The 12717-nt window shown below is 50.5% G+C and overlaps 2 protein-coding genes across 7 annotated transcripts; one reads left to right on the forward strand and one right to left on the reverse strand.

The window, feature by feature from the left end:
- Positions 1-634: 634 nt before the first annotated feature.
- Positions 635-2122, forward strand: LOC109735196 (spermidine synthase 1). The gene is made up of 2 exons (XM_020294405.4): positions 635-1602; positions 1694-2122. Exons 1-2 carry the CDS (start codon positions 824-826, stop codon positions 1887-1889), a joined length of 975 nt encoding a protein of 324 aa, XP_020149994.1. The 5' UTR covers positions 635-823; the 3' UTR covers positions 1890-2122.
- Positions 2123-3888: 1766 nt separating this feature from the next.
- LOC109735197 (probable protein S-acyltransferase 7) lies at positions 3889-10422 on the reverse strand. Of its 6 annotated transcripts, none has more exons than XM_020294408.4 (6): positions 10204-10363; positions 9851-10066; positions 9102-9284; positions 5320-5625; positions 4807-5040; positions 3889-4720 (listed from the first exon to the last, which is right to left on the reverse strand). In XM_020294408.4, the coding sequence occupies exons 2-6, from the start codon at positions 9962-9964 to the stop codon at positions 4277-4279; spliced, it is 1281 nt and encodes a 426-aa protein (XP_020149997.1). In that variant the 5' UTR covers positions 9965-10066; positions 10204-10363; the 3' UTR covers positions 3889-4276. The 6 variants fall into 6 exon arrangements, with proteins under 6 accessions (XP_020149997.1, XP_020149995.1, XP_045087661.1 ...); XM_020294406.4 differs by having other exon boundaries at positions 9851-10051; positions 10204-10352; XM_045231726.2 differs by having other exon boundaries at positions 9225-9284; positions 10204-10341.
- Positions 10423-12717: the final 2295 nt, after the last annotated feature.

Consider the following 12717-nt stretch of genomic DNA (forward strand, 5'->3'; position numbering starts at 1 on the left):
GAAGGAGCACGCGGAGATGGCCGCCGCCGACGAGACCGCCCTCAAGTGGGCGAAGGCGGACTACGTCCGCGAGGAAGGCGACATTGTCGTCCTCGACAGCGACGAGGAGGACGCGCCCAGGCCGTCCACCCCCCCTCCTACGCGTCGGCGTCCCTGGTCAGGGGTGCAGTAGGGACGGCGGGACGCAGGGCAGCGACGACGACGGCAACGACAATGACGGCGGCGGCGACTACACTCAGTTCTGCAGGCTCCTCGGCATGTAGAAGGCGGGCGACGGCCGCGGTGTAGTAGGGCTAGGCGTAGTCTGTTTGTTTTTCTATTTTTTGTATAAATTTGAATGAAAAATCACTGAGTTTGTGCCAAATTCATATCAGATCGCCGAGTTTGCGCCGATTTTGGGGGCGACCTGAGGGCGACGACTGGGAACACAATCGCCCTCACGCCTATAGTAAACGCCGGTTTGATCTCAGACAGCGCTTTTTCGGTGTTCTGTGACCGAACCGCTGGAGATGCTCTATGAAGACAAGGAGAAAACTCGGCTAGAGATAAGCTCGGATGGGAAAGCGGTGGGTGGTCCCACGTTGACACTCCCCCACACAGGTGGGGCAGCCGGTGCAGCCCGATTGCCAGAATATCAGCCGGATGCTTTTCACCCGGAGGCAAAAGCAAAAACCCTAAAGCCGCGGCCCACACATCCCCAAGGAATAAAACCTCAAGACCGCGGCTGACATCCCTCCCCAGCTTACACCTAGCCGCCGCCGCCGACGAAATCCACCCAAGCCGCCGAGCTCGTCTCGCCGTCGTCGCGCTCTAGGCTTTTGGGATGGAGGCCGAGACGGCGGCGAAGAGGGCGCGGGAGAACGAGGGCGCTGCGGCGGCGGATGGAGCCGGGGAGCAGGCGGGGATCTCCGCCGTCATCCCCGGATGGTTCTCCGAGATCAGCCCCATGTGGCCCGGCGAGGCGCACTCGCTCAAGGTGGAGAAGGTCTTGTTCCAAGGCAAGTCGGACTACCAAGACGTGCTGGTTTTCCAGTCCTCCACCTACGGGAAGGTGCTCGTCCTGGATGGAGTGATCCAGGTGACCGAGAGGGACGAGTGCGCTTACCAGGAGATGATCACCCACCTTCCTCTCTGCTCAATCAAAGATCCCAAGAAGGTCCTGGTCATCGGGGGCGGAGACGGTGGCGTTCTGCGGGAGGTCTCACGGCACTCCTCGGTGGAGCAGATCGACATCTGCGAGATCGACAAGATGGTGGTCGATGTGTCCAAGCAGTTCTTCCCTCATCTGGCCCTCGGGTTCGAGGACCCTCGCGTGTCCCTGCACATCGGAGACGGCGTCGCCTTCCTGAAGAATGCTCCAGAGGGCACCTACGATGCGGTGATCGTCGATTCCTCCGATCCAGTAGGCCCTGCCCAGGAGCTGTTCGAGAAGCCGTTCTTCCAGTCCGTCTCCAGGGCTCTGCGTCCGGGCGGGGTCGTCTGCACCCAGGCGGAGAGCATATGGCTGCACATGCACATCATAGAAGACATCGTCACCAACTGTCGCCAGGTTTTCAAAGGGTCCGTGAACTACGCATGGACTACGGTGCCCACATACCCTAGGTACGCGCCACTGATCCTTCCTGTCTATGTGACCCAACTGGGTTTTCGTTTCTTTAGGCACTGAGTTTATGATTCTTGGTTGTTGTTGCAGCGGAGTGATAGGTTTCATGCTCTGCTCCACGGAGGGGCCTAGTGTTGATTTCCAGCATCCCGTCTTCAGCATCGAGGAGGACGAATACTCCACAAAATCCAAGGGGCCGCTCAAGTTCTACAACTCCGAGTTCCACACTGCATCGTTTTGTTTGCCATCATTTGCGAGGAGGGTCATTGAGGCCAAGGCTAACTAGATTCTTATGAAGATGGTCACTGAAACCAAGGCCAACTAGAATAACTTGTTTGGTTTCAATTTCAACACTGGGAGAAATCTGTCTTAGCGTAGACAGAGGAAAAGCCCCCTTTTTTATTAACTTGCAATAAGCCCACATGGAAATTATTGGTACCTGTGATTCTGTCTGCTGTATGTCTCAGGTTGTATTTCCTGGCTACCTCGTGGTATGAGAACCTTCTGAATTTAGTTTTTTGCCCTGCAGTTTTCTTATCTTGTCTCATGCTTCCTCTATATCAAAATATACGACATTTTTTGACATTAGTGTAAAAAACGTCTTATATTGCATACCTGGGGAACGAAGCGAGCAGTTTTTACCGCCTTTAGGGGGGCAGGGGTGACAGTTTCTATCATGGCAGTTCGTTCCTTCTAGTTTTTTTGTGTGTTTTTGTGTGCAAAAACTGCCATCCATTGGATGTGGAGATCGTGTGATTCATGGGGTTTTCGCTGGCAAAACGTCCCTGGAGAGTGGAGAACGTCTCACGGAATTGGATTTAGTAAAACAACACCAAGCATAACTGGTATATTTCACAGTTCAGCACCGCACTGAAAGATTAAATTGGTTACATTTTTGGAATCAGACCCTGCCTTGTGGACACAACACGGTTGGATTTTTGGAATCAGAGGAAGACTATTTGTTAATTATATATGCTTGTGTGATGTCTTAATAGGATCAATGTTGAGGATATCGCTTATCGTTATCATCTCGGTCAGCTAGGGATTAGAGATTAATCTGAAATCGGCCGATTAATCGATTTTATCGGTCGACTATTAATCGGATATTTTTTGCAAATCCCAGGTTCCCAACACTAAAATACGCTAGATTCAACACCAAAACAATATTTGACAGACGTGTTACCTTGATTCCTAGCCTTTGAATCCTCGTATAATGACAAACAAAATACGTCACCAGTACATATTGCGTAACAAGGTCCACAAAACATAAATAAACAATGTTTTTGCAAACATAGTGCTATGAATAGGTCTGATTTATTAGTAGATTCCCGATAAATCGCTTGTTAGAGCGATAAACTGGTCCAAAAGATAAACGGTGAAGATAAGGCATAATCTTATCGGTCACCCCCGATTAGCGATAAATCAAAAGATTAATCGTTGAATCGGAAGATTTCTTTAACAGTGAATAGGATATCCCCAAGTACTGTTGAGTAACATGGTTGTTGGGGTTGGGGTGGGGTGGGGAGAAGCATTTCCTAACATATCATGAACAACGAACAACCTGAAATTACATTTTGTACTCTCTTTGCTTCAAGATGTTAGCAAACGAAGCGAACATTCGGTATTTGATGAATCCACTAGGCAGGTTAATTGTTACTCCCTCTGTTCATAATACTAGATGATCTCCCGCACGTTGCTGCGGGAACTGTTAATAAATAATTTGATGATGTTTTAAATCATGAGAAAATTTATGAAACATAGTATAATTTGATGACAATTTTTTTGAAAGAAGTATTGTTTAGTGTAAACTTCTAAGAATATTAGATGAAAAATAAAAAATGAGTGTAATTTTTGTTCTGTTAATTTATTGACAAAATAACATTGAGTAGAGACAATGGAGACATCTCCACCCTGGACTAAACTTAAAACAATGGAGCAAATACGGATGTGCATTCATACAAAAAAGTTGGTCGGATAGAAAAAAAATGCGAGTTAACTCATAATTTGATTTTCAATATAATAAAGCCGCTTATAAATCATGAGGCCAGCTGTTGGATAGCAAGAGAAACCTAGAATGACGTGGCTGCTTGAGAGTGCACAAAAATAATAATTAATGGTTATTTGTGATAAGTTGCATGCGCATGAAGAGTTAGTGGGAAAGAGTTTTTAAATAGTGAACCTACTTGATGATGTGGATTGGTTACATGTTAAGATAAACAGGATAGTGGGGATGAATCTCTTAGGTATACAGGATAAGACGTTTTTGCAGTTCAACAGAGGTAGTATAAGTTACAAGATGTTTTTGCAGTTCAACAGAGGTAGTATAAGTTACAGTACAACTTAAGTAAATAGTGATGACTGTGGCACACACAAACGTACGCAACCTACAGCATATGAACTAACAGGTACAGTCCATATCACTAGCAGTACAACACATTCTAAACCAAGATGGATCCAGTGAAACCATCCGGTCCATCAATTCGTGTTCCATCATGCCTATATTGCTAATCAGTTGATCTACAAATAACACCTAGATTCAGCCAAAATAGCGAACCTGTTCTACCATTTGTCCTACTTTCTTCTTTTCTTTCTGAGCTATGCTCCTCCGAGCTAGGGATAGAGATCGAACCAAGGTTAGGGGGGGGGGGGGGGGAGGGTTGTGAGGTAAGTGCCTTAAGGATTATCATTTGTATGCGGCTCAATCTTTTTCCTCTCAGTGAACTTGTTGTCCATGCCAAACTCTTCTGCAAACGTCTCAATGTCAGATGCAATTTCAGAGCAACCCTTTCGACCGACAAAATGTGGGGGTTCTGTGCCGCATCGCTCAAGCCCCATAGAACTGCCAATCTGGCTGTGTAAGTCCTCCATGTCTTCTGCACCCACAGCTTGCCTCTTCGTGCCCATCTCAAGGTCCACGCTCATCTTCGGCGGGCTTAGGACCCGCCCCATGCTAAGCGTTGAGGCGAAGGCTGCAGAATCCTCGTTAGCTTTAGCCCTGAAATTGTTTCTGGAGCTGGGAATCCTTGAGCATAGGATCTCAATGAAATTTTGGACCAGCCCACGGTTGTAAGGATTGCTTCTCCTATCGTAGCGGTACCGGAAGTTCTCATAAGTAGTCTGCAATGGTTATTCCTTGGATTAGCATTGCACATAAACTGCAAAGAGAACTAACTGTTACTACATCTACTGGACAAAAACCTGACCTGATTGGTGGAAATCAAGTAGAGGTGGAATGAGGTCAATCCTCCGACAAACCACACAGCAACAAATGTGTATAACATGAGAATGGCGGAGATGGGCGACTTCAAGATAGCTCTACCAAATGTGCACTCATGGGTGTCCATTGTTTTCCCGATGTTGACCCAGCAGAATGTGAACACGTATATGCATAGCACAGTTGCTGAAGATACAAACATAAGGAAGAAGCGGTAGTTTCTCTGCAGGAAGGGAAAATCCAAAGGCATAATGAGTAAAATGTATGGTAATAATTCCCCTTCAACATTAAGAGAAACATATATTTAATTACATGTGTCCCCATTCTTCTTTTTGTCCAATTTCTTTAACATAATTTAGACTTAGCATGACTACTGCTGCCTCAGCAATCCAGAAAATCTTACAGAAGTAAAACCCTCAACAGAAAGTAATTACTCATGTTTTTTTTTCTAATAGAAATCCTTATGTGATTGATGATCTGCTAACACAAAAATAATGCATACCTTTCCAATACACTGCCCTACCCAAGGACAGTGGTGATCAAAACGTTCGATACAGTTATTGCAGATTGAGCAATGGGAGCACCTTGGTGGACGATAAAGCATACATGTATGGCAATATTTGACCTTAACTAAAACACCATTGACAAGAACATCCTTGGTGAGTGGTAAACCAGCTGAGCCATGTTGACCACCTGGCCAATCTGATAAGTTGGAGGATTCACCAATGTCTTCTGGTTCGGGAGGATGAGAATTACGCGGAACAATTCCAGGATCACGTCCAGACGTGAGAAGCAGAAGAACGAGAATCTGCATAACAGAAACAATAATTGATTAGTAATCTTGTCAAGCTGCAGTTACATAATTGCGGACACGACAGCACCTCTGGTTCAATACATAAAAACACAATGGCTACCAACATTCTCAGCTAAGCAACTGTGGCATAACTTGACATGGTAGAAGCCAATGCAAAGAATTCCAGTTCTTAAAACAGATTTGTGAAATAAGGTATTGATGATCCATATGATGCATTTGCAAGGCCCAAGGGATGGCTACATGTTATGGCGCTGCTAAAAGGAGGGAGCGAGAGGGCCGGCCCGGGGCCTTTTGCCCACGGCCGGGCAAGATGGAAGGGATTTCCTTCTTAATTCTTGCTTGATTAGATTGATACATCTCCTCTCTTTATATAGAGAGGTTTACCAAGCAAGGCTTACTTGACCCCTAAGCAAGCGACCCTTATCTCTAATTAACCCTAAGACTAACGGGCTATATTGCCAGCCCAGGCCCATTAGGCCCATTACATACTCTTAACACTACACCCCACCTGGACATGCAGCTTGTCCTCGAGCTGCAGCCTAACCAACTTATAACCATGACTCGACGCAACACAAACCTAACACCTAAAAACAAGCCTTTTACATCTTGGCTTGTTTTATTACTCTCAACCTGAAATGGACTGGGACGCTTTATTTTGGACCCCTTAACAAAAAGTGGACACCATCCGCACGTCGGACGTGCACGTGTACAGCCACCTGGATCCCATGGACACCACCTGGACAAAAGGAGTGTATGTGTATGGCCACCTGGAAGTGGTCGCAAGAGCGACCAGCAGAGGCGCCCTCGCGGCGGCCGGCGGCGGAATGCAGTGGTGCTACGCGGTGTGCTCCTGTCGGTGACACCCTGCCTTCTCCCCGCCGGACGGCTGTTGGTCTGCACCGCACAGGGAAGAGTCGAGGGCTTGCGATGGAGAATGACGAGGAGGGGTGCGCCCCCCCAACCACCGATGTCGCAGACTTTGAGGTCGCTGCCCGCGGGAAAAACAGCATGCCCGCCGCCCGTGGGGGAAACCGCATGCCCAAGATCCCCGACGCAGCGCACGAGAGCGAGGTCCTTTGTGCAGCGAAGCGCAGCTGGGAGGAGCGGCAGCTGCAGACCACGCATCTCCCGCACATGCCGACGCGCTAGGAGGCCGCGCGCAGCAGCCTGCAGCCTCACCGCCGCCGACACGTGGCAGGTAGTGATCCAAGCCGGAAGCGGTGACGGCGACGGCGGGAACTTGATCTGCTGGATGGGGACGCCCTAGGGAAGCGGTGATGGCGACGGCGGGAACTTGATCTGGTGGATCGGGACTCCCGCCGGCGCGGTCGATGCGGGGCCGGAGCTGACCGGCGGTGGCTGCTGCAGCGGAGCGCCGGGCGCGGCGGAGGCCGCCAGGAGCGGCGGCTGCCACTGCAGCCAGGGCGGGGCGGTGGTGGCGATGGATGGCAGCTACAGGGGCAGCTGCAGCGGCCTGGCGAGCGCGGCGGGGATGCCCTGGGGCAGCAGCCGGCCGCCAGGAGCGGCGGCTGCCACTTCAGCCAGGGCGGGGCGGTGGATGGCAGCTGCAGGGGCTGTTGCAGCGGTCCGGCGAGCGCGGCGGGGACGCCCTGGGGCAGCAGCGGCGGCGGAGCGCCGGGCGCGGCGGAGGCCGCCAGGAGCAGCGGCTACCACTGCAGCCAGGGCGGGGCGGTGGTGGCGGTGGATGGCAGCTGCAGCGGCCCGGCGAGCGCGGCGGAGGCCGCCTGGTGCGGCGGCTGCCACGGAGGCGCGGTGGCGGCGATGGGCGGCGCAGCCGGGTGTGGCCCGTAGGACCCGGCCAAGAACAGGCGGATCTCCTGGACCGCCTGGGTTAGGTCCCGCAGCGCCCCAGACACATCCTCTGGGGTGAGGACTGCGGGGGCGGGGGCGACGGAGGATCCCGGCGCGGGCAGGAGCGGGGCGATGGTCGTGGTGGTCGCTGGAGGCGACGAGGTGACCGGCAGCGCAAGAGACGGGTTGGGCGGCGGTGAAGACATGATCGAACCGAAGCTAGCTGATACCAAATTGTTATGGCGCTGCTAGAAGGAGGGCGCGAGAGGGCCGGCAGAGGCCTTTTGCCCACGGCCGGGCAAGATGGAAGGGATTTCCTTCTTAATTCTTGCTTGATTAGATTGATACATCTCCTCTCTTTATATCGAGAGGTTTACTTGACTCCCAAGCAAGGCTTACTTGACCGCTAAGCAAGCGACCCTTATCTCTAATTAACCCTAAGACTAACAGGCTATACTGCCAGCCCAGGTCCATTACGTACTCTAACAACAACAACAACAAAGCCTTTAGTCCCAAACAGGTTGGGGTAGGCTAGAGGTGAAAGCCATAAGATCTCGCAACCAACTCATGGCTCTGGCACATGGATAGCAAGCTTCCACGCACCCCTGTCCATAGCTAGCTCTTTGGTGATACTCCAATCCTTCAGGTCTCTCTTAACGGACTCCTCCCATGTCAAATTTGGTCTACCCCGCCCTCTCTTGACATTCTCCGCACGCTTTAGCCGTCCGCTATGCACTGGAGCTTCTGGAGGCCTGCGCTGAATATGCCCAAACCATCTTAGACGATGTTGGACAAGCTTCTCCTCAATTGGTGCTACCCCAACTCTATCTCGTATATCATCATTCCGGACTCGATCCTTCCTCGTGTGGCCACACATCCATCTCAACATACGCATCTCCGCCACACCTAACTGTTGAACATGTCGCCTTTTAGTCGGCCAACACTCCGCGCCATACAACATTGCGGGTCGAACTGCCGTCCTGTAGAACTTGCCTTTTAGCTTGTGTGGCACTCTCTTGTCACAGAGAATGCCAGAAGCTTGGCGCCACTTCATCCATCCGGCTTTGATTCGATGGTTCATATCTTCATCAATACCCCCATCCTCCTACAACATTGACCCCAAATACCGAAAGGTGTCCTTCCGAGGTACCACCTGGCCATCAAGGCTAACCTCCTCCTCCTCACACCTAGTAGTACTGAAACCGCACATCATGTACTCGGTTTTAGTTCTACTAAGCCTAAACCCTTTCGATTCCAAGGTTTGCCTCCATAACTCTAACTTCCTATTTACCCCCGTCCGACTATCGTCAACTAGCACCACATCATCCGCAAAGAGCATACACCATGGGATATCTCCTTGTATATCCCTTGTGACCTCATCCATCACCAATGCAAAAAGATAAGGGCTCAAAGCTGACCCCTGATGCAGTCCTATCTTAATCGGGAAGTCATCGGTGTCGACATCACTTGTTCGAACACTTGTCACAACATTATCGTACATGTCCTTGATGAGGGTAATGTACTTTGCTGGGACTTTGTGTTTCTCCAAGGCCCACCACATGACATTACGTACTCTAACACTACAAAATTTCCAAAACAGAATAGAGAAAGGCATGAATGTGCACACAGCTAACTGGATGCACATCTCGTTAACTTACATATGCTGTAAAGATGATAGATACAGATGCTACCCAACCTCCAATTTGGTTTTGGTACCCATGGGCAAGCTGCGGAGAAACAACGGCAGCAAAGATGATCACTGGGATGACGATTAAACATACTGTGGCTATGAGTGACCTCACATCAGGCCCAAAAATAAGTCTCCCTCCAAGAAAAAATATCTGCAGGAACATATAAAGAAGGCCCTTAAGACGAAGATAGTACCATAAAAGCTATTGAATTTAAAACTGAAGAATATAAGACAATGAAGTTACGTAAACCACCCTTTCCCACTATTAGGCGCATCCAGTGCATTTCTAATCACAGTGAAGTTGTACAGACGTGGATAAACTTCAGAATATGTTGAACAGTTGAAGGAAACAAACTGTCGGTGCATTTTTTCCGATAAAAAACTGTCGGTACATGGAGATAAAAGCAATATGAGTTTGTTTTTCGAAATGAGAGGGCTCATGAAATGTACAGCTAAGTAACAAACAGCCACCACAATACTGAATCACACACTATAAATCAACCCAAAGTCCTAAAATAATATGGTTCAAACCTAAAATCCACAATTCCCGTACATCAGAGCAGATGCTCAGACGCCATTACGGCTCCAACCACTCATGGCCCCATCTTTTAAAATTGCAAAGAAGAAGAATACACGACGCAATTCCTGATTTCCTGCCCCACTAGTTAGTACTACTGCACAATCACAAACCCAGAATAACGGGCAAGAAATCCTCACATTGCTCCCTTTCCACGCCTGGTACACGCGCCGCGGCGGCGCCGCATCGGCCTCCATGATCCGACGGTTGGAGTCGGACAGCTGCTGCGCCTTCCCCTGCATCCTCCCCTCCATCCACCTCAACCCAGACGCTCCCTGTTCCGTTCACCAAAGCACCACCGCTGGCCGTTGCACCCGCCAGCCCCAGAATCTTGAGAAACCCTAAGCCAAGTCCGACTAATCGCAACTTCAGAAATCAAGCGAAATGAAAGCTACACCGGCTGCAAGAACAAGCAGGCGGTTCTCACGGATCCCAGCACGAGAAGGGGAGATGCCCGGATCAAACGAAACAGCGGGAGACGGCGAGTCCGCACCTGGGAAGGAGGGTCGACGGCGACAGGAAGCTTCCCGGGAATCAAGGGCGGCGAGAGGATGGGGGCGCGTGGTGATGTCACCTTGGGATCCCAAGAAGGCGAGTGCTTGCTCGCTGAGAAGAAGAGTGGAAAAGTTTCAGTCCGAAGAGACTGTAGACTTGTAGTAGTATCTCTTTTACTCCCTTTAATACAAAGTTGAGTCATCTATTTTGGAACGGAGAGAGTACAAACTAACACCCTCCGTTTTAAAATTGTTCGGCGATGTTTGTTCAGTGAAAGAAGATGTTTCCGTTGACTACAAGAGGCTTGTAGTGGCTTTGTCAATCTTAAAATAATATATGCCGGCAAAATCTCTCATATGCTTATAGAAATATGATGTGAGTCCATAGGAAAGTGTATATACCTATATGTGAGCGACTTCGATTGTACTGAATTAAAAATAAATATTTGATAGGAACATGTCACTGCTCAAAGTTGGAGGTAAAGATATTAAAACAACAAAAATAATATGAAAGAGATGCGTCTGTTGTTATGTCTTTGTTTTCTCTTTTATCGGATAGTTTATAAGTGGTTCTTTTGTTCCACGACCGATCATGAATTTGTAAATTACCATATTTTCACTTTCCTTGATAAATATTAATTTGAATGATTGCAAGCGTGCAAAAAACAAAAAACAACTTACCTGAAAAGAAAAAAAAGGAAAAGAAGAATGAAAAAAGCAGGGAAGATAAGCTAGAAAAAAGCTGCAAACTTGTTAGCGTTCTTGGAGACATTGCATCTCCAATGAAAAAGGACATAGTGTGGAAGCTTTTTTTGGTGAATACGCATTGTTGCGTATCATTTCATTGATAGGGCGAGAGAGTACAGGGTGCGACTCTAGGGGGCGTGCACCAAGGCGACCCGAAGAGTGCAACGTGAGCAGGGGAAGAGGGTGCTCAGCCTCATTACATGCGCTCTCAGGTTACAGGAACGATGGATGCTAGCCTAGTTGCTCTGTCACGTGCCCACAGGCGGGCCTCATCTTTGATTGTGTGAGCTAGATCGTCGTTCGAAGGTCGGGCATTGTCGAAGACAACGGCGTTCCGGTGCTTCCAAATGGACCAGGCGGTGAGCACGATGAGCGAGTTCATCCCCTTGCGGAATGGAGCAGGAGAGGAGTTGTTGGTCTTGTACCACCAGTCGAAGAAAGCATCGGTGGAGCTTGGTGTGGGGATTGGTAGCCGGCACCATGTGAGGATCTCGTGCCAAGTTATCCTGGAGAAGACGCACCGGGCAAGTAGGTGGTCCAGGGACTCGAGCTCTTGGCAGCAGAACTTGCAGAGGGGGCCGTGCGGCAATCCATGACGAGCGCGGCGTTCGGCCGTCCAGCAGCGATCCAGCGAGGCGAGCCAGAGGAAGAACTTGGCTCCATCAGGTGCCCACGAGCGCCAGATGAGACGCTAGAAGAGGCTGGTAATCGATCCATGGAACAGAGCCTTGTATGCGGGGCTTGCCGTGTAGATCCCATTGTCGGTCCACTTCCATGCGATTCTGTCCGGTTCGGCCGATAGTTGAACGCTTTGTATCCTTCACCACAACTTGACGTACTCGATCGCAGCGGCGGCGCTCATGGCACCGTGGATGTCTCCAATCTAGAGCGAGTTGTGCAAGGCCTCGGAAACAAGGCGCTGGCGGCGCCGTCGGCGCGGCACAAGTGTGACCAGGGCGGGAGCAATCTCAGTGGCCGAAGACCCTTCGATCCAGTGGTCGATCCAGAAGCGGCATGTCTGCCCATCCCCGATGATCTAGGTGGTAGATGCGCGGAAGAATTGGCTCGTTTCCCCGTCGCCCGGGAGCTGAAGATGGCTCCAGGGGCGGTCCGGATCCGTGGCTTGCAGCCATAGCCAGCGGGCGCGCAAGGCAATGCCCGTGCAGTGGAGGTCACGCACCATGAGGCCGCCATGCTCGAGCGGGCGGGAGAGTTTGGGCCAGCTTACAAAGCAGCAGCCATGCTTGGCGTCTTTGCGCCCATGCCAGAGGAAGTCCCGCACCACAGTGGTGATCTTTTTGAGGATTGTGGGGTTAAGAGCCATGGCGAGCAGGATGTGGATTGGCATGGCAGTGAGCACGTGTCGCACCAGGGCAAGGCGCTCGGCGCGGGATAGAAGCGAGGCTTTCCAGGTGGCGAGCTTCTTGCATAGCTTGTCCACTAGGGGGAAGAGCGCTGAGGCATGGCACTTGCGGATGGTGAGTGGCAAGCCAAGGTAGGGGATGGGGAAATCTTTGATAGCGCAAGAAAGCCCCGAGGTGATCGCGGTGGTTTCCTCGCTCGAACACCGAATTGGCGATGCTGAGCACTTGGCGAAATTGGTGCGCAGGCCGGACGCGTCACCAAATAGTTGTAGCAGCGCACAGATGGTGGCAAGCTCTGGCGGGTCAGGGTGGCAGAAGATGACCACGTCATCGGCAAAGAGCGAGATGCTGGAGGCTCCGTGCCTTGCGGTGAGCCGCCGTAATGCGCTAGTAGCCACGGCG

This window comes from Aegilops tauschii, chromosome 7 (assembly GCF_002575655.3).
Source record: "Aegilops tauschii subsp. strangulata cultivar AL8/78 chromosome 7, Aet v6.0, whole genome shotgun sequence".
Taxonomy (NCBI): domain Eukaryota; kingdom Viridiplantae; phylum Streptophyta; class Magnoliopsida; order Poales; family Poaceae; genus Aegilops; species Aegilops tauschii.